The 19067-nt window shown below is 52.1% G+C and overlaps 1 protein-coding gene and 1 non-coding gene across 2 annotated transcripts; one reads left to right on the top strand and one right to left on the bottom strand.

Moving 5' to 3' along the window:
- Positions 1–13445: 13445 nt before the first annotated feature.
- DMBX1 (diencephalon/mesencephalon homeobox 1) lies at positions 13446–19067 on the top strand. The gene is made up of 4 exons (NM_001191192.2): positions 13446–13599; positions 16912–17090; positions 17346–17694; positions 18625–19067. The coding sequence occupies exons 1-4, from the start codon at positions 13446–13448 to the stop codon at positions 19065–19067; spliced, it is 1125 nt and encodes a 374-aa protein (NP_001178121.2).
- On the bottom strand, positions 15765–15836 carry TRNAY-GUA (transfer RNA tyrosine (anticodon GUA)). The gene has a single exon. It is a non-coding gene; the product is annotated as a tRNA-Tyr (tRNA).

The raw sequence follows: 19067 nt of genomic DNA, 5'->3' as shown, positions 1-19067 counted from the left end.
TCTTCATCCTCAGTCTTCTCCCAAAAGAGAAGACAGTCTGACCAAAGGGTCGGTGAATTTGGTTCCTACATCCTCTCTCTGCAAACCAGCTGTGCTCATGTGTGTGTAGGAGGTCAGAAAAAAAAAAATTTGTTGCCCAGTGAGAGCAAATTATCTGAATAATTGGTTCAAATCTCCGTGGCTGGGGCAGATACAGTCTCTGGACAAGAGGCAGGGATTCACTACTCAGGATGGGGGTAAACACCTTCCGCCACCCCCTCAGATGTTATGGGCATGAATCCTGCTGGGAAGCGGGAACCATGCAGCCACACAGACTCTGCAGAGAAAGTGGAACAGAGAGCGAAAGTGCATAGGAAAGGAAACCCGCCCTGGGCGAAGGTGGCTTCAAAGGTGAGCACCCGGGCCTCCACATGGGCCCCACCGGACCTCGGGCTGGCCAGTCAGCTTCAAGGGTGAAGGGTGAGTTTTGGGAGAATCCCTGCACTGGTGCCCACCACTTTCACATGCAGAATCCTGTGTAGTCTTGAAACTGGAGCCGTTTCTCTGATCCGATGCGAAGAGAACTGGCTCTGGAGATCTGGCCCCATACATCCAGTCACAAGCCGCTTAGTGAATCTTTCAGAAACAGAAGCTTCCAGAGGACTCTGAACTGACAGTACTCTGGCCCTGTCAGGTCTGGAATGGAGGATGAGCCTACCACCCTTAAACCTGGGTTCCGAAAAAATACCCAATTGAGTTTGGTGGTTAGAGCACTCGGACGTGCCTATAGGTTGCAGAATCTGAAGGAGGGGAAGAAACTCCCCCTCAATCTCTGAGCTAGTCCTGTACACACACATTTTGTAGCCATCCAGATGGACAGACACATGTACAGCTGACCACCACCCATAGTCAAAGGCATGGGTTAGTGTTACCTGAATTACGGGTGGCTAACAAGGACACACCCAGGTGAGAAGTCACATAGGTAGAGAACCATATACATAGGGACACACAGGTAAATCTGCTGGACACACACTCACAAAACTCCTGAGACAGACACTGCTGTACGTATACAGGTTGAACTCATACGAACACTCAGGCATATCACACAAGACACTCCCAGGGCACCCATCTGAGGCCCAACAGCTCCACTTCTCTCCTCAACCATTTCAGCCCATGGGCTTCAGTCCATAACTCCTGCCCTCGTTTCTGCTCCCCCCCACCCCCATTCCCACCGCTAGCCTGGGGAATCGCCACTCACTTGGCCTCTCACCCCTTCCAGGAAGTCTCTGGTCTTGGTGGAGCCAACCCCCACTTCCCCCAAGTTCCCAGTCCTCTCCCCCTCCTTTCCTCTCCCCTTCTCACAGTCCCGCTCGGCCGCCCTGCGGTGCCCATGTAAATGACAGCAATAAATATCTAATCAAGGCCCCGGGCGATGCCGCCCGCCAAAGCCCATTACTGAGTAGGCGGGCGGGTTAGGGAGGGGTACTGGGGGGACGGTGAGTGGTGAGCTAAGCGTGTGGTCTGGTCTGGACCTTCGTCCTGCAGTGAGTACCCTAATCTCTGACCTCAGGCAGGTCATTGCTCCTCCCTCCGCCTCAGTTTCCCCTTGGGTAAGACGGGTGAGCTGGGCTCTCCGTTATCCTGTTCTGCCCCCCACCCCCCGCCGCCATCCAGCGAGCTGTCCTTCCACTTAATCACCCCTCTGCTCTTCCAACAACTTATTTGACTCGGCCCAGTGCTGCCGGATGGGTGGACATCCCAGCTCACACAGACCCAGGATCACAGCTCTGGCCCGTCTGTTCTTCCAATTTAAGCTGGGTTTCTGGCAGCAGCAGGGAAGAGTCCCCGGGATCTGCCGTCACTTGGCCAGAGTGCATTTTCCCAGACGGAGTTACTACTTGTAAATGGTTTACCGCTGCCGCAGGCGCTGCTTCGGTGTGTCCCTAGGTCATTGGAGCCCACGGGGTCTGGAGGCCCCTTCCAGCTCCCACAGCTCTATGCATCAGGGTTGTCTGAGTCCCTGTGGCTGCTTGGCCCTTTACCTACCTATCCATAGGTCTGTCTGTGCAGAGAGTAGGATCCGGGGTCTCCAAGTCAGCAAGACACCCCACCAGCTGCCGGAGGCCCAGACCTGACCCTGGAGCTGTGGTTCTGCAGAGACTCTGCAGACTCTGTTTCCGGGCTGGCCAGGCCTGGGTCTCGATGATCCTGGAGCAGCCCAACTCGTCCCTGCGGGCCTCCGGACCCGGGGCAAACCAGGCGAGTAGGGCCGGCTCCTCCAGGCAGGTGAGACGCGGAAACGTGCTGGCGGCCGACTGGTGCGCCGCTCCACTCAGGGTCCGTCCAGGTCTCCTGCGTCTTCTCTGGCTTTCCAGCTGCATCTTTGCTGGAAAGGAAGCGGAGAATCAAGCGATTATCCTGCCAGTTCGATTCCCAGGGCCTGCGGTCAGACCTCCCCTGAGCCAGCCTGTGCTCCAGAGCACACGCTGGATGGGATTCGAGGAGAAACAAAAATCGGCCCTTTTCATCTTCCAGTTCTTCCCCTGATGCATTTTGCTGCCTTAAAAAAAAAAAAAACAAAACCCAGCCGCCTGATTTCTTTGCGCCGCACCCCACCCCCAACATTAAGCTCCTCGGAAAATCCGAGAATGGTAGGTGGAGGGGCCTCTCTCAGTCTCGGCCCATTAGCCTGCAGGGGGCTAATTACCCCAATTAGTGGCTGATTTATAATTAATGGCTCGGACCGAGGGATAATTGGATGTTAATGGATAACAGTTTGTGTAGGGAACTAAGCGCCTGGGCTCTTCCAGAGGGCCCCGGGGTGGGGTCTGCCCTGAGACCCACCCAGAACTCTGGGGCTCTCCCTGATGGCGTTCTTTCCCTCCCCTCTCTGTCAACATCCCAAACCCAGAGGCTAGGTGAGCATCTCCTTTGAGAAACTGAAGGGCTCTAGGGCTTGGAGATCTGACTCTGGCAAAGCCACACAGCCTGAAGCTCACCGTCTGAGGTCCTTGGCTCTAACTTTGGGGCCACTTTGGGGTCCCTCAGCTGAACTGGAAGGAGGATGCTGGAGATTTTGGACCCCAACAGCCTGTTCCCTCAGCACATGGATCAAGCAGTGTGGGTTAATGGTAGCAGTGTGCAAGTCATGGTGTTGGTATCAAATGCCACTCGGGGAAGGGGGCCATGGTCAGGATGGGAGCAATGGCCAGGGCTTGGTGTGGGACAGGATCAGGGCTCAGTCTGTGGCAAAATCAGGGCTGAAGCTATGGCCAGGAGGTGGCTTGGCTTCTGGTGGGGTCATGAGGTCGTCCATGGGAGTAGGGCAGTGCAGGCAGGTGAGGAGGAGACTGGGGGCCTTGGCTCACTCAGTTCTGCATTCTGCTGGCCTTCTCACATCTCCCAGAGCTGTTCTCCCCTCACCCAGGACTTTAGACCATCTGACCATTACGCTAGAACTGGAGCCTCTGGAGCTGGTGTTCCTTATATTACCCCAGAGTTTATACCGGACAAAGAGTGGCTCTATCTTTACTTGTGGGATGAATGCCTAACATTTTCCTTGCTGGGTACCGAGTCTTGGCTCTGGATCCAGACCCTACCTTGCAGGAGCCCCAGACTGGTGAGGTTAAGGGCTGTTGGTGAGCATGGAGTTCATGCTTTGGAGTTAGACTCCCTGGATTCCATCTTGGCTAAGCTGATTAGCTGTGTGGCTTTGGGCAAGTGACTTTATCTCTCTGGGTTCCTTGTCAGTCAAATGGGATGAGATTGTTGTGAGAAATAAATGAGATGCTGCCTGTCAGGTCTCTCTCAGGATGGCTGGTGAAAAATAGTCATTATTATATCTTGGGTGAAGGACAGGCAAATGGGCAACTACATTTTGATGAGGTAATGCTACCATGGGAGTTCCAAGAAGTCACCTGCCCCAACCTGGCCCATCAAAGGTGTCCTGGAGAAGATGGTAAATATGAGGGATCAAGCCTAGTATGAGGGATCAGGAATTCTCCAGGTAATGCTGGTGGAGGGACAGTGTTCCCAGAGGGGAAGGCAGTCACATGGTGACTTTGGGGGTGACTTTGTGTCTCAGCGGGTGAGAGGGTGCTGGTACAGTGGGTTAGGAGGAAGCAAGAGTGGGGGATTGGAAATGACGAATATGTGTCTAGACTGTGTCCTTGACTGTTTTCTGTGGTCTTGCTTTCAGTATCGAATCACTGAATTGTTGGTGCCCAGGCTTACCCTCCTGGGAAGGGTGGGGCATAGCTGGGGAGAATCTGCTGCCTGGCAAGGGGAGAGAGGCTGGTTCCTGGACTTTCTGCACCTTTGTGTGCCTGATACTGACAGTGGAGATTCGAGAGGTTGGGGGTTTTGACAGTGACCTGAGAATGGATCTGAAAAATAAATAGCATCTAAGAGGGAGCAACTGGGGGTATCCTCATCTCGGGTCTGCCCTTAGCCCTGGCACCTGCAGAGTCCCTGGTCAGAGTAAGGCCAGGGTCTCGATGCTCTCTTACAGGATATGCTCCCGTTGCTGGTTCCTGGCAACTCAGAAGAGGTGTGGGAATAGGGGTGCTTACTGGGATGGCAGCTCATCCTTTCCAGTTCCCAAACAGATAAACCAAGGGTGACTTGGCTTCTTAGAGCTTCAATTCCTCATCTGTAAAGTGGGAATAATCATAGTGCTTCCCTCACAGAATTGGGATAAGAGATTCATGAGATTACCAGTCTTGAGTATCTGGCATGTTCTGGGCAGAGAGTTTCTCTTAAAATCCTGTAAACTAACGTAGTATTGTAAAGCAACTGTAATTAATTAGTTTTTTGGCTGTGGGGTGGCTTGCAGGAACATCTTAGTTCCCTGACCAAGTATTGAACCAGACCCTGGCAGTGAAAGCGTTGAGTCCTGACCACTGGACCACCAGGGAATTCCCAACTATACTTTAAAAACCCTTAAAAAAATTATGTATGTATTTGCTGCATGGGTTTTAGTTGCAGCACACAGAATCTTCATCACAGAGCATGGACTCTCTAGTTGAGGCGTGCAGGCTTAGTTGCTCCTTGGCATGTGGGATCTTAGTTCCCTGACCAGGGATCGAACCCACGTCCCCTGCATTGCCAGGCAGGTTCTTAACCTCTGGACCATCAAGGAAGTCCCTAAAAAAATGTTTTGAATAAAAAAATAATCCTGGACCCATCAGCTCAGAGCTGGACAACTTCTAGGTCATCCTGGTCAGCTACCCCCACCCCAACACATACACATTCATGTATGTGTGCGTGCACACACACACAAAGGACTCTCTCCTCCTCAGTGTCCTCAGGTGGCTGGATGGCCTTGAACTACACACTTCACCTGACCAAGATTTTGGTCAGTGTTGTGTCAGAAGAGGTCAGAGATGGCAGGTTCCTAGCCAAGGTTGCACAGCAGCCTGGGGTTGGGGCAGGAGCCCTGGTCTGGACCTCCTGAGCTTATGTATTTATGTTCTTTTTCCCGCCAAACCAGAGTCCTTTTGGTTTCCCAACTACTCGGCAAGGGGGCGGCTGCAGGGGCCTCTTCCCCAGAGGGTCTTGGGAAAGCCTCTGGTGGTGAAGGGGAGGCAGCATTTCTCAGGGCAGAAAGTCCAGGGCAGCAGGCCCCCTGCAGCCCCTCCCACTGCCCTTGGCACCAGGGCTAGTCCTCACCAGGGCCCAGGTCTTGGCTACACTCTGGAAATCAGTACAGGTAGATCCTCTGCCACCTGGGGTTCCCGTCCTGTCTCTATCCCGTTAGTCACTATAGAGCCTCAGGCAGGTGATTTTACCTCCCTCAGTCTCAGTTTTCCCATTCATACAGTGGTGATAATAAGTCCTATCTGGTAGGGTTGTGCTGAAGCTTGTTAATGTGAGCAGAAGAGGGTTTAGCTCAAGGTGAATGTTCAGTAAAAGGTAGCTGTCATGGGTAGTGAGATAATGTGTCTGACCACACTTGGAACAGAGGAGACAAGTCACTCAGAGTGTTGGTTCCTCCCCTCCTGCTTTCTTCCTTTTCCTTTAAAGACAGTTGTTCTGCTTGGTTCTTCACTGTGTGTGGGAATGAGAAGAAATGGAGAGGGAATGAAAAGTTCAGAAAAAGAGAGGAAAGGTGAAAAGAGAAGGGACAGGCCTGTGGAGTGGCTGAGCCAGGTGCAGCTGAAGGGAGAGTCCACTCTGCTTTTAATCAAAGACGCCTTACGTGTGGTTTTTTAGCAGTGCTGCTGTTAATTTATAAAAAAATGCCCCCTAATAAAATTCTGCTTGATTCTTCGATTGGCTGGGCATTAGGCCGCAGCCAGCAGCGACGCGGGGACATAACGGATGCATTTGCAGATTTGGAAAATTAAAGCCATCTATATGGCGCCTGTGGCGGGAGATCCGCCGATCTGCTTGCTTAATGAAATATAAAGATTCTTTTAACCAATGTAAGCACAATTCGACAGCTTGTGAAACACGGCCGCGCCATGATGGATGGCTCTCCTGGCTCGCCAGGAATTGCGGGGCGGCACCTTTTAAATATATAATTGATTCTGTTTGGAGTGTGCAGTGGGCTGAGCCCACGCAGGGCCTGGCCTGGGGCCAGAGGTGCTGGGCCCCCTTTCGAGGCTCCAGCTGGCCCTGCCGGACTCCAGCCTGGGCGGCTCTTGGCTTCCCCTTAGGACCCACAGCTCTCAGAACTGGGTGTGGATGGAGCTCCAGTTGCCGGGTCTGGCTGAGGACCCCAGGGGGGCAGGTCTGGGCTGCCCTATTGCTGGAAAAGTGCCTGCTGCACAGGGCTCCTCCAGTCCCAGACTCAGAGTCCTGGGGAGAGAGGAGGTGGTGGTACCAGGACCCCGAGGACCATACTGGGCTGTGCGGGCCCTGCCTCCCCTACCATCTCTTAGGCTGTGCGTCTTTCTCCTCCATGCAAGATTTATTCTTTACTAAGCATTGACTGTTTACCAGGCTCTGTGCTAAGTGCTGCGGAAACCCAAAATGGGTAAGGGAGATCTGCTTATTTTCTCTGTGTTGATCTGTCTTGCCATCTGCATCAATTCCATCTCTGCTTTTATTTCTTTCTCTTTTCTCTCATTCAGACCCTGTCCAGGGCCACATGACTTCTGAGAGTACCATTTAGTGTATGTTCTTCTGGTCACACACACACGTTCACACACGCCGGCCCACAGATGTGCACACCCGTACGAACATGTACATAACCACAGATGCCCACCTAAACACAGATGCCTGCGGTCACATGCCCGGTCACAGCCAGGCTATGAACAAGCATGATCAGTGCGATGAGCTGTAAGCATGTGGCCGGGTGGTCCCACGTGTGTGCAGCTCGGATGGTAAGCAGCATCATGTGGCCTCAGAGGAGACCTGGGGCTCTGATGTCCACCTGGAGAAGGAAGACAGCATGAAGGTGGGGAGAGAGGAACTCAGCTGGGAGGATTCAGGCTGGCCTATCTTACAACATATACGCACGCTTATGGGTGCACACACGTGTGTGTATGAGAAACACCAGGGGAGGTGCTTTTTCTCTGCTGTTGTCCTATTGCCATGGACCAAACCAGAGATGCTAGAAGTCAGGGAATGGAACATGCTGGAGTAAGAGCCTGTGACTGGGGTTAGGAAATACTAGCTGGTGGGAAGAGCCTCACCTCACCTGTGGAAACCTATTCCACCACCTCCTAGCTGCATGGTCTTTAACAAATTATCCAGTCATTCTCACCTTCCATTTCCACATCTGTGAGATGGGGGTAATAACATTCCTTACCTCCTAGGGCATTGGGAGGATTGATGGGGATGTCTGATGTATCTGAGGCACTTAATAAATAGTCGTTATTATTAATTCATTCATCGGATCCTTGTCTCCTGACCTCTGCCTCTGTGCCAGACCCTGTGAGTGGGCTGAGGTGGGGAATCTAGCAAGGCATGAGTTACACTTTCTGCCTTCAAGGAGCTCAGCCTTGTGGGGGAAATAGAAGTGTCACCACACTACTCTGGTGCAGGGCTAGAACTGAGAAAATCCACATAAAGGCTTTGTGTGGTGCCTGCTCAGTGCGTCCAGTAAATGACAGCTGCTGCTGTTTCTGTTACTGTTCTTTCTAGGATCGGAGAGTAGTTATGTGGAACCTGAAGAGGAGAGAGATACCTTCTCAGGGGCAGGTGGGGAAGGCCCGGTTTCTGAAGAGTAGGTGTCACTGGGGCTTTATCAGGTCCAGGGGCAGGAAGGGCAGTGCCATCTCAGGTGGAGGCCCAGTGGGCACAAAGGCACGGAGGTGACAAGCGGGGGAAGGGAGGGCATCAGGCTGGAGGGAGAGGGAGGGGAGATGTCAGACTGGGAAGCTTCTGGAGGCCTTCAGAGGGCCAGCGGTTGAGGTTGGAGAGAGGCAGTGCTCCTGGGTTCTATTAATAAAGACTTGTCGTCCATCAAAAAATGTGAGATCAGCAATAATTAAGTCAATTAAAATGTCACTTACCACATTAACAGCAGCTAGTTTTAAGGCAACATAGCTCCTGAGTTTGGTTGTGGGGGCGGGGGGGGGGGAGCATTCCAGCCCAGCAAGGGGATGGGGGATGAATAAAATCACTTCTAAACCCTTCTTCCTCTTTCCCACCTGGCCCTTGTGACACCTTTTGGAGACCGGCTCTGTTTCCACATCCCTAGAAACACAAAGATAACCCTCCCCCATCCCCACTCTCAAAAAAAAGAAAGAAAGGGGACTTCCCTGGGATCCAGTGGTTAAGAATCCACCTTGGAATGCAGGGGACTTGGCTTCTATCCCTGGTTGGGGAACTGACATCCCACAGGCTATGGGGCAGCTAAGTCTGAGAGCCACAGCCAACGCAGTCAAATAAATAATTTTTTTTTTTTTAAAGAAAGAAGGAAAGAATTTGAGTGTGAAGATCACCTGTAATCCCATCTGCTGACTCCCAGAGATAACCTCTGTTAGTTCTGTGTTACTTCCATATTTCTTTCCTCTGCATATTTATACATACATACATTACAGAAATGGGATCACCTCATGCATACTGTTACCTGTTTCTTTCAGTCACCAGTATACTGTGAGCATCAGCATATACAGATACACATCACTGTTTTAAACCGTGGCACTGTCTTCCATGGCGCTTGTGACTGTTTCCTCATTTACTGAACTAATCCTCTCTCTATGGACAGTGAGGATTCCAGTTGTTTGCCATCATAAGCAGAACCATCATAAATATTCTTATATCCATATCTCTGTGTAGTTGAAGGATAAATTTCTGGAAATGGAATTGTTGAGTCCAGAGATGCTCTCTCTAAAGACTTTTGATGCAAGGATGAAAGAGCTCTTTTGCCAGTGAGGTAGGAAAAGGACCATTTCTCGCTCCCCTCAATAACCCTGCGTAATCGTTTTTCTTCGTATTTGCTAAACTGGTAAAAATTCTTATTTTATTGTTTCTGTTTTTATTTCTTTGGTTACAAGGAAGGCTGAGCTTTTTTTGTCATATATCAGACAGCTATTTTTCTCCCTTAATAAGTTGTCTCCTCATTTACTTAGCCCGTGTTTTATTTTTATTTTGGTCATGCTGGGTCTTTGTTGTGGTGTGTGGGCTTCTCTTATTTCAGAGCGTGGGCTCCAGAGTGTGTAGGCTCTGTAACTGTGGTGTAATTGAGGTGTGTGAGTTTAGTTTCCCCAAAGCATATGGGATCTTAGTTCCCCAACCAGGGATGGAACCTGAGTCCCCTACATCGGCAGGTGGATTCTTAACCACTGGACCACCAGGGAAGGTCTTAGCTCATCTTTTATTAAGGTGACCATCTTTTTGTTTCTATATAAGAGCTCTTTATATCTTATGGGCATTCTGTTTTGTTTTTATTTGTGCTATTTATTTTTTGGTCAGTTTTGCTATGTCACGTACAGCAAGTTCTCGCTCAGGTTTGTTGTTTGCCTTTTGGCTTTGTTTACGGTATATTCTGTTACACAAATGGTTAAACATTTTATTCTGTCCCATCATTCTCTTCTCCTATATGTCTGCCTTTGGGGTCATGTTTATGGTGCATGGAGTGGGATTCTGTGAGTAAGTGTTGTTGGTAGGTGTCTTGGGTGAGTGTCCACTCAGAAACCTGTAAACCCAAACCTCAGCTCCCGATCTTACATCCAGCTACCGGTTTAACATTCTTTTTTCTTTTCTAGTGGTGCTACGTGGTTTGTGAGATCTTAGTTCCCCAACTAGGGGTTGAACCATGCCCCCTGCAATGGAAGCAACAGTCCTAACCACTGGACCACTAGGGAACTGCCCCCAACTTAACATTCTTACTTGGAAGTCAGCCATATTTTATACCTATCATGTCCCCAGAAGGCTTCCCAGGTGGCTCAGTGGTAAAGAATCCACCTGCCAATGCAGGAGACGTGCATTCTATCCCTGGGTTGGGAAGATTCCCCTGGAGAAGGAAACGTCAACTCACTAAAGTACTCTTGCCTGGGAAACCCCATGGACAGAGGGGCCTGGCATGCTACAGTCTATGGGGTCACAAAAGAGTCAGACATGACTTGGCGACTAAACAGCAGCAACAACAATGTCCCCCCAAAGCCTGGTTTCATTCTCCTCCACTCCTTCCCAGGCCTGCTTCTCTCCAAGAGCTTGCAATTCGGGAAAAGATCCATCTTCACTCAGTTGTTCAGTTGCTCAGACGTGTCCGACTCTTTGCCACCCCATGGACTGCAGTACACCAGGCTTCCCTGTCCTTCACCAACTCCCAGAGCTTGCTCAAACTCATGTCCATTGAGTCGGTGATGTCATCCAACCATCCCATCCTCTGTTGTCCCCCTGTTCTCCTGCCTTCAATCTTTCCCAGTATCAGGATCTTTTCTAGAGAGTTGGCTGTTTGCATCAGGTGGCCAAAGTATTGGAGTTTCAGCTTCAGCATCAGTCCTTCCAATGAATATTCAGGGCTGATTTCCTTTAGGATGGACTGGTTTGATCTTCTTGCAGTCCAAGGGACTCTCAGGAGTCTTCTCCAACACCACAGTTCAAAAGCTTTAATTCTTCGGTGCTCAGCCTTCTTTATGGTCCAACTCTCATATCCATACATGACTACTGGAAAAACCATAGTTTTGACTATTCAGACCTTTGTTGGCAAATTAATGCCTCTGCTTTTTAATATGTTGTCTGGGTTTGTCATAGCTTTTCCAAGGAGCAAGTGTCTTAATTTCATCTTCACTCAATAGCCCAGTCCACTTGTCATCTTTTTTGCCCTCTTTTCCTCACATCTTAAAACTAACCTATCAGCAGTCATGTCAATTCTGCCTTCATACCATGTCCTGACTCTCCCCACCTCCACCCATCCTGCCTGAGTGGAAAGCCCTTTGGCCCCTGGGCTGGATTCTTCAGTGAATCCAGTCCAGGGATTCTTGACCCTCTGCAGTCTGATCTCTTCTTGACCCTCTGCAGTCTGATCTCCATACAACAGCAAAGTGAGGTTTTAACAACAAATCATGTTATTCAAGGCCATCCAGGAGCTTCCCATCACAGTCAGGATAAAATTCAAACTCTTTACATGGGCCGTGAAGCCCTCTGGGATCTGGCCCCTTCTCTCCCTCCCACCTCGTCTCATCCACTTGCCCCTCTCCCCCTCTGAGCTCCAGCTACCCTGGTTTCCTTGCCGTTCCGCACACATACCAAGTTGTTCATGCCTCAGGGACTTTGTCCTTGCTGTTCCTTTTACCTGGAAAGTCTCCCCCCACCCCAGTAAAATTCACATGGCTTATTTTGAATATCAGAGAGCCCTTTCCTGACCATATGTCCTAAAACAGCCTCACCTTTCCTCTTGATATGCTCTTCCTCTGCTCTATTTTTCTTCAGAGTACTTATTCCTGTCTGACTTTATTTATATAGGTTTATTGGTTTTATAGCCTTCCCTGCTTGGGAGGTAAATTCCATGAAGGTAGGACTTCCTTGGTGATCCAGTGTGAAGACTCTGCAATTCCACTGCAGAGGACATGGGTTCAATCCCTGGTCGGGGAACTAAGATACTGTATGCCTCTCAGTGTGGCCAAAAAAATTCCACAAAGGCAAGGACTTTGGTACTTAGTAGGCGGGTGCTTAATGAGTCTCTGCTGAATGAATATGTGTAATATATGAAAGTGTATGAGCGTCAGGTTTGTGTGTAGATACATATGCTGTGTGGATAGGTATCTGTGAGAATGTGTATGTGTGCAACTGTGGGAATAATGACATTGCATTTGTGATTGTTGATGAATTTGTGTGTATGTGAAGAGTGTCTGCATATGTGTCTGTGCATGAAGTATGTGTGTGCATGTGTGCGCGTGTGTGTGCTATGGATGTTTGGTGATATGTCCACTTCAGTGAGGGTAGGGAGCCAAGACACCTGGACATGGTCTTTCTCTTGTCAAATGGTCCACATTCCAAAACTGACATTTCAGGGCAACACTTGGTGGGCAGAAGGACTGGGAGGGTCCGGAGGAGCCCTGGGGCTGGTGGGGCCCCGGCAGCCTTGTGCTGATCCGAGCCACCTCAGCAGAAGGGATGTGCTCTCCGATGCATTGGCCGCCAAAGAATGAGGCTGAAGTGCTATGGGGTGAAGGAGGCCCTGCATGGGCTGTGTGGCCTCAACATGTCACTGCTCTTTCTCCAAGCCTCAGTAGACTCATCTGTAAATGGAGTTCATTTGCTCTTGGCCTGCTTGCTTCTTGGACACATGGTGAGAATAGAGGGAGGCAATGGCAGTCTGTGTATGGCAGTCATAGTAACACTGTTACTATGTTCTTAAAGCTTAAAGAACTTAAAGAACTTAAAACAGTGTTCTTAAAGCTGTGTGGTGCATGAGGGTTGTAGTCCACTATCTCACCAGAGCAAATGCCTCAGTGTTCCCAGTCCAGCTCTGGACTTGGTCCCGTGAGCCTCCTTGGCTTTTTGTTGAACAAATAATATGTGTGTGAGGTGCAAATGAATAGGTGCCTGGGTGATTAATGAAGAGATGACCGAATGAAGCAGCAAACAGATTGTTGAATCCCAATGACTAACGTGTTCGAGCATACCCTACATACCAGACCCTATTTATTGTAAAGGCTTCTCTTAATCCTTGCAATGACCCCATGAAATAAGTACTGTCACCCCATTTTGCAGATGGAGAAACTGAAGGTCAGGGAAGTTAAGTGACTTATAAAAGCCAGAAAGCCTGCAGGTGGTTGAGAGTCCAGCTCAGGCAATCTGACTCCAGGGCCCAGAGCATTAAGCCCTACACAAGTCCTGCTGTGTGAATCAATGAATGAGAGGCTGATTGAATAAATAAATAGAGGCAGGAGCCCTTTGGCTCTTAGCTATGGGCAAGGCGGGCCTCTTTTCCATGAGATGGCAGAAGCTCAGGGGTGAGGTGGGCATCCAAGGTCTGGGCCAGGGGTGGTGTCTTCCCCAGGGTAGAGTGTGACCGCATGGCCTCATGTCCCTTCCCTTTCGCCCATCTGCAGGCACATGCCGCAATGCAGCACTACGGGGTGAATGGCTACTCGCTGCATGCCATGAACTCGCTCAGCGCCATGTACAACCTGCACCAGCAGGCGGCCCAGCAGGCCCAGCACGCCCCCGACTACCGGCCCTCAGTGCATGCACTCACACTGGCCGAGCGCCTGGCTGGTAAGGGCCGTTTGTGGGGATGGCGGCTGCAGGGTGGAGGAGAGATCTGGGGGACAAGGCTCTGTCTGGAAGGTGAAGGCAGGAGGGAGCACTGGGAATGAAACTCAGGAAGACCCAGGTGACTTATGGCACAGGGAGATGTCAATTCAAAATCTGTGTGCGTATCCAGACTACCCATGTTTGCCTGGGCCCTGAACCCTGGAGCTGCCCTGTGCCTTCCTTCACATTTCCTTAACAGCCCTCGGGGGGAGGGGCCCAGTAGCCTCTCACAGGTGGAGAGACTGAGGTAGGAGGTAAGGGACTAGCCCAGAGCCTTCCAGCTGGGAAATGCCAGAATGCCCCAGGAGCCACTTCTGTAACAGCGCCCACATTTTGATCACTGATTGTGTGGCCAGGCACGGAGTGAGTTGCTCTTTGTCTCTCTGTGCATCAAACCATTCAACTCCAGTAAAGGGAGGTTATTATCTCCATTGTATGGATAAGGAAACGGAGGCTCAGTGAGGCTAAATTTAGGCAGGGCTGGGGTGGGAGATTAGAATGGGATCTTATGGCTAAAGATCTGAGCTTTGAAGTTGCAGACTTGCCATCATTGTAGGGTCTGCCCACTCTCCTCTCTTCTCTGAACCTCAGCTTCCCCTTTATAAACAGGGAACATGGTAGGGCCCATTCCATAGGATGGTGGGGACATTACTTGAGATAACACATGTAGGGTATTCAGCAGGGACTAGTGGGTGCTCAGAGGAAATTATTATCCAGGTCCTGTGGGAAGCACCCATGAGGGAGCTCCAGCCTGGTCCCCACTACTCCTGTTCACCCATGGTTGCTCTGCCGTGAGAGTCCCTCAGTGAACATGGGAAGGATTTGATGGCTTGGGTGGGGAACCTAAGTTCCTGAGAGGTGAAGCCACCCACCCCATCCTGTCCCAGTCCAAACCTCAAGCAGCAGATGAACTGCTTTGGGCCTGTGCCAGATGGTCCTGGGAGGGCTTTAGGGTACTTCCAGGGAGGCCAGGTGCCCATATACCCATGAGAGGGCACAGCAGAAAGAATGTGGCCAGGATCAAGTGGTGGGGCAGACCAGAGAAGCATGATCAGCTGGGAGGGCTTCCTGGAGGGCATGCGGCAGGAGCCCAGCCTTAAAAGGGTAAGGAAGGGGGACTAGCATGAGAAAGGCACAGAACTAGGATGAGCTGTGAGGCCTGGGCAGGGGATCTGGCCTGACAAGGAGGGTGGGGCAGCCACCCTGCAAGGCTCTGGGAAGGGCTCAGAGGATGAAACCGAGCCCCTGGTCACCTTCTGTGGATGAGCATCAGTCTCCAGTGTAGGAATGTGTGTGCAGGCCTGCCCGGCTATGGCTGCTTCTCTGGTTTGGAGTGAGTTCCCTGTGCCTGGCCTGGTGGTGACATTATAGATCCTGACCATGTTCCAGAGCTCAGAGAAGAAAGGTCAGGGACAGAGGAAGTGGAGTATTCAGTGCTCCCACCACAACTCTAATCTTAAATTAGGAGGAGGAACACGAGCTCCAGGCGGGCCCTCGTATGGAGGCCTTGCTTTCCAGCAGGAGGTTTTGCTGATGGTGCAGACAGCCTGGTCTCCCAGGTGGCAACCCCCTGCCCTCACTTACAGCTCCTGGAGCCAGCAGCAGGATGCTGAGCTGTTGCTCCTGCACCCAGGGTTCCACTGAGAGGGGTTCTCTCCTTCCCCTTCCCCAGTGTAACCAGCATGAGCTTGGGGCTCAGTCCAGGTTGGGATTAGTGCTGGTTTGTGTGGAGTTCAGGGCTCCCTCTTTACACTGAAGAAGGAGCAGCCCAAAGTCTGAGGCTTTCTGGAGACCCAGCTACCTCCTTCCTAGTTTAGAGTGTTGTGTTGACTTCCCAGTCCCTGAAGTGCAGGCAGCCCTGTGCAAAGGCTGATGCAGCTTGGGTTCCCTTCAGCATAGATAGTCCAGGGCCCACTTATGAGTGATGGGAGGCCGGGAAAGAGAAGTTGACTGTCCATCATCCCAGGACTAGTCAAGCAGAAGAGCAGGAGTGTGAAAGTGAAAGTCACTCAGTCATGTCCGACTCTTTGTGACCCCATGGACCGTAGCCCACCAGCCTCCTCTGTCCATGGGATTCTCCAGGCAAGAATACTGGAGTGGGTTGCCATTCCCTTCTCCAGGGGATCTTCCCTACCTAGGGATTGAACCCAGGTCTCCTGCACTACAGGCAGATACTTTACCAACTGAGCTATCAGGGAAGAGCAGGAGGATAGATAGCAACCCCAGGCAGATATATATGCTGGGAGATTCACGTTCTCAGCACATGGGCAGGACTGTGGAATCTGTGGTCTACCAGGCCTGTCTCCTCTCCTAGCCTGTGGTGGTGGTTAGTACCTGCTCTCTTTGTCCTTACCTCTTGGAGAAAGCAGCTAGAAGGGCCAAGACTGCACGCAACTAGCCTTTCTGAGGTTGCCAGCCCTGCCAGAGCCAGCCTTTCTGTTGAGGAGATATAAAACCAAGGCCTCAGGTCCTACCATCAGAGATTCATAGGCTGGGATGATGAAGTTCATAGCCAGAGGACACAAGATCAAGAGCCAGTGAATTCCATCTACTTAGTCAGACTCCTCCTAACAAGACCTTGCAGATAGGTCCCAAGCTCACGGCCTGGCTTCTCATGGTCAGTGTGATATTCTGTTGGTATCCAGAATCTAAGGGTCATTGGCTCTTAGAACTTTTGTGACATGGACTTCCAAATTGCCAGCATCTTGTACTCTCAGAATGTTATATCTTATTATCTTAGGAATTTATGGATTTTAGGGTAAAGCCAACCCACCCACCTACCCACCTCAAACCAAATAAGGAAGATCCCCCTCAGGCATATTCCTAACAGCCATTCTTAGAGATGAATTAAAGCTCATTGGGCCTGATAGTAACTTCCTACCAAATGGCTCAGACGGTAAATTTAGCGTCTGCCTGCAGTGTGGGAGACCCGGGTTCGATCCCTGGGTTGGGAAGATCCTCTGGAGAAGGGAATGGCAACCCACTCCAGTACCTTTGCCTGGAAAATCCCACGGACAGAGGAGCCTGGTATGCTACAGTCCATGGGGTCGAAAAGAGTCAGACACAACTGAGTGGCCTGATAGTAAATGATAGTGTGGAGTGATCTTGAAAATCCAGCTACATGGAGAGGAAATGGGTGATTTCCATGGGGAAGAGACCAGGGTCTAGCTCTGGCAGGACCACAGTAGGTCAGAGCAGGGTAAGATTTAAAACCTATTTCCCATAATTAAATGGGCCCCCTCTCCTTGCCCTCCAACGGCTGTACATTTCAAGACATCATCTTGGAGGCCCGCTATGGCTCACAGCACCGCAAACAGCGTCGCAGCCGCACGGCGTTCACAGCTCAGCAGCTCGAGGCCCTGGAAAAGACCTTCCAGAAGACTCACTACCCGGACGTGGTGATGCGTGAGAGGCTGGCCATGTGCACCAACCTGCCTGAGGCTCGGGTGCAGGTAAGGCCCAGCTAGACCTTGCAGACAAGCACCAGCCCACTGGCTGGTTTCTCACTGCCCAGGAGCCAGCATTTCAAACTGCACCCGGTGTCTCCATGAATGGCTGCGGTGACAGGAGGGGAGGGAAGGGATTGTGGGTGCGTGTTTCCCAGAGGGCGGGCGACCTTATCCTGCACATCCTCCCTTGGGGAGTACCCTGCTCCATGACTCCGCTGCATCCCCTCCCATTCCTGCGGCCCCTCTCCCGGTTCCCAGGTGTGGTTCAAGAACCGCAGGGCCAAGTTCCGGAAGAAGCAGCGCAGCCTGCAGAAAGAGCAGCTCCAGAAGCAGAAGGAGGCTGAGGGCTCCCATGGGGAAGGCAAGACCGAGGCCCCGACCCCAGACACCCAGCTGGAGACTGACCAGCCCCCCAACCTGCCCAGTGGCGACCCCCCTGCTGAGCTTCACCTGAGCCTGTCTGAGCAGTCAGCCAGTGAGTCGGCCCCTGAAGACCAGCCTGACCGGGAGGAAGACCCCCAGGCAGGGGCTGAGGATCCCAAGACTGAGAAGAGCCCTGGGGCTGAGAGCAAGGGGCTGGGCTGCAAGAGGGGCAGCCCCAAGGCAGGTGAGGCTTGGCAGGGGCTATGGGTGGTCTGGGACCCCGCCTAGGGAGAATGGCCAGGTCTAGCTGCCCAGGGGCCTGGCTCTGCCAGAGGTGTCAGAGCAGAGATAGAGTTAACCCTGGACACGTGGCACTGGCCCTGACCCAGAGAAAGGACACGGCCAAGCAGGTCCATGCCAGGTGATCCCCCTTTAGTCGCTGAATCATGGCAAGGTCAAGGGAATTTTGGGGGGAGGGGCTGTGTGGCAGGGGAGGGATACTTGAGGAGCTCAGGGTAGAAGCTATTTATCAGTGCAGTACGTTAACAACAGCACAGATGTGCCAGTGCATACTGAGTGAGTGCTACACGAGTACCAGAGATCCCCACATGTAGCAGAGGCTCTGGGCTGTGTTTTTTGAAGGAGCAGAGCCCTGGCAGGAAGCATTACCTCAGTCACAAACCCTGCATCCAGGCAGGGAGGGGACGGGGCTGTGAGCTGAGAGCTGGAGGGGAAGGGGCACCACAGACAGGCGAGGGAAAGGGGAGGCACAGCCTTGGAAAGAACAAGAATCTTGGGGTGGAACACTTCAGTACCACCCAATTTGCTTATGGCTCAGCCATTCCCTTTGTCAGTCTGATTCTGTTGTAGCGATTTTGAGAGTCAATAGAACTCTTTTGTCCCACCAAACCCAACAAACAGCAAAAACCAAAACAAGAAAAGGAGACTCCCTAAGATGTCAGACATGAGGGCCCTGGCAGAGTCCATGCCATCAGGAAGCTTGGGTTCCTCCCTCCCAGGATTCTGGGGACACCCGGGCTGAGATGGGTGGATATGATTTCAGCCACAGCCCGTCTTGTCTACAGTGCCAAGTGGGAGGCGAGGCCGGGGGAGCCCCTCCTGGCAGACCAGCACCCTTGTCCTGAGTCCCCGGTTCTTGATTCTCTGCTTGCAGACTCCCCGGGCAGCCTGGCCCTGACGCCTGCAGCCCCGGGGGCCGGCCTGCTGGGCCCCTCCCACTCCTACTCCTCCTCCCCGCTGAGCCTCTTCCGTCTGCAGGAGCAGTTCCGCCAGCACATGGCCGCCACCAGCAACCTGGTGCACTACTCGTCCTTCGAAGTGGGGGGCCCGGCCCCCACCGCCGCGGCCGCCGTGCCCTACCTGGGCGTCAACGTGGCCCCGCTGGGCTCACTGCACTGCCAGTCGTACTACCAGTCGCTGTCCGCGGCCGCCGCTGCCCACCAGGGCGTGTGGGGGTCCCCGCTGCTGCCTGCGCCCCCCGCAGGCCTGGCGCCTGCCTCAGCTGCCCTGAACAGTAAAACCACAAGCATTGAGAACCTGCGGCTGCGGGCCAAGCAGCACGCAGCATCCCTGGGACTTGATACGCTGCCTAACTGA

This window comes from Bos taurus, chromosome 3, assembly GCF_002263795.3.
Source record: "Bos taurus isolate L1 Dominette 01449 registration number 42190680 breed Hereford chromosome 3, ARS-UCD2.0, whole genome shotgun sequence".
Taxonomy (NCBI): Eukaryota; Metazoa; Chordata; class Mammalia; order Artiodactyla; family Bovidae; genus Bos; species Bos taurus.
Note: the sequence above shows the minus strand (reverse complement) of the source record. Positions and strands in the feature narration are given on the sequence as shown.

Bases quoted from the DNA above. Each gene is read 5' to 3' on its own strand.
- DMBX1 (NM_001191192.2), top strand. From the start codon at position 13,446: ATGCAGCACTACGGGGTGAATGGCTACTCGCTGCATGCCATGAACTCG. The intron at 13,600-16,911 runs GTAAGGGCCGTT...GTACATTTCAAG, and splicing joins ACTGGCCGAGCGCCTGGCTG to ACATCATCTTGGAGGCCCGC. The intron at 17,695-18,624 runs GTGAGGCTTGGC...CTCTGCTTGCAG, and splicing joins GAGGGGCAGCCCCAAGGCAG to ACTCCCCGGGCAGCCTGGCC.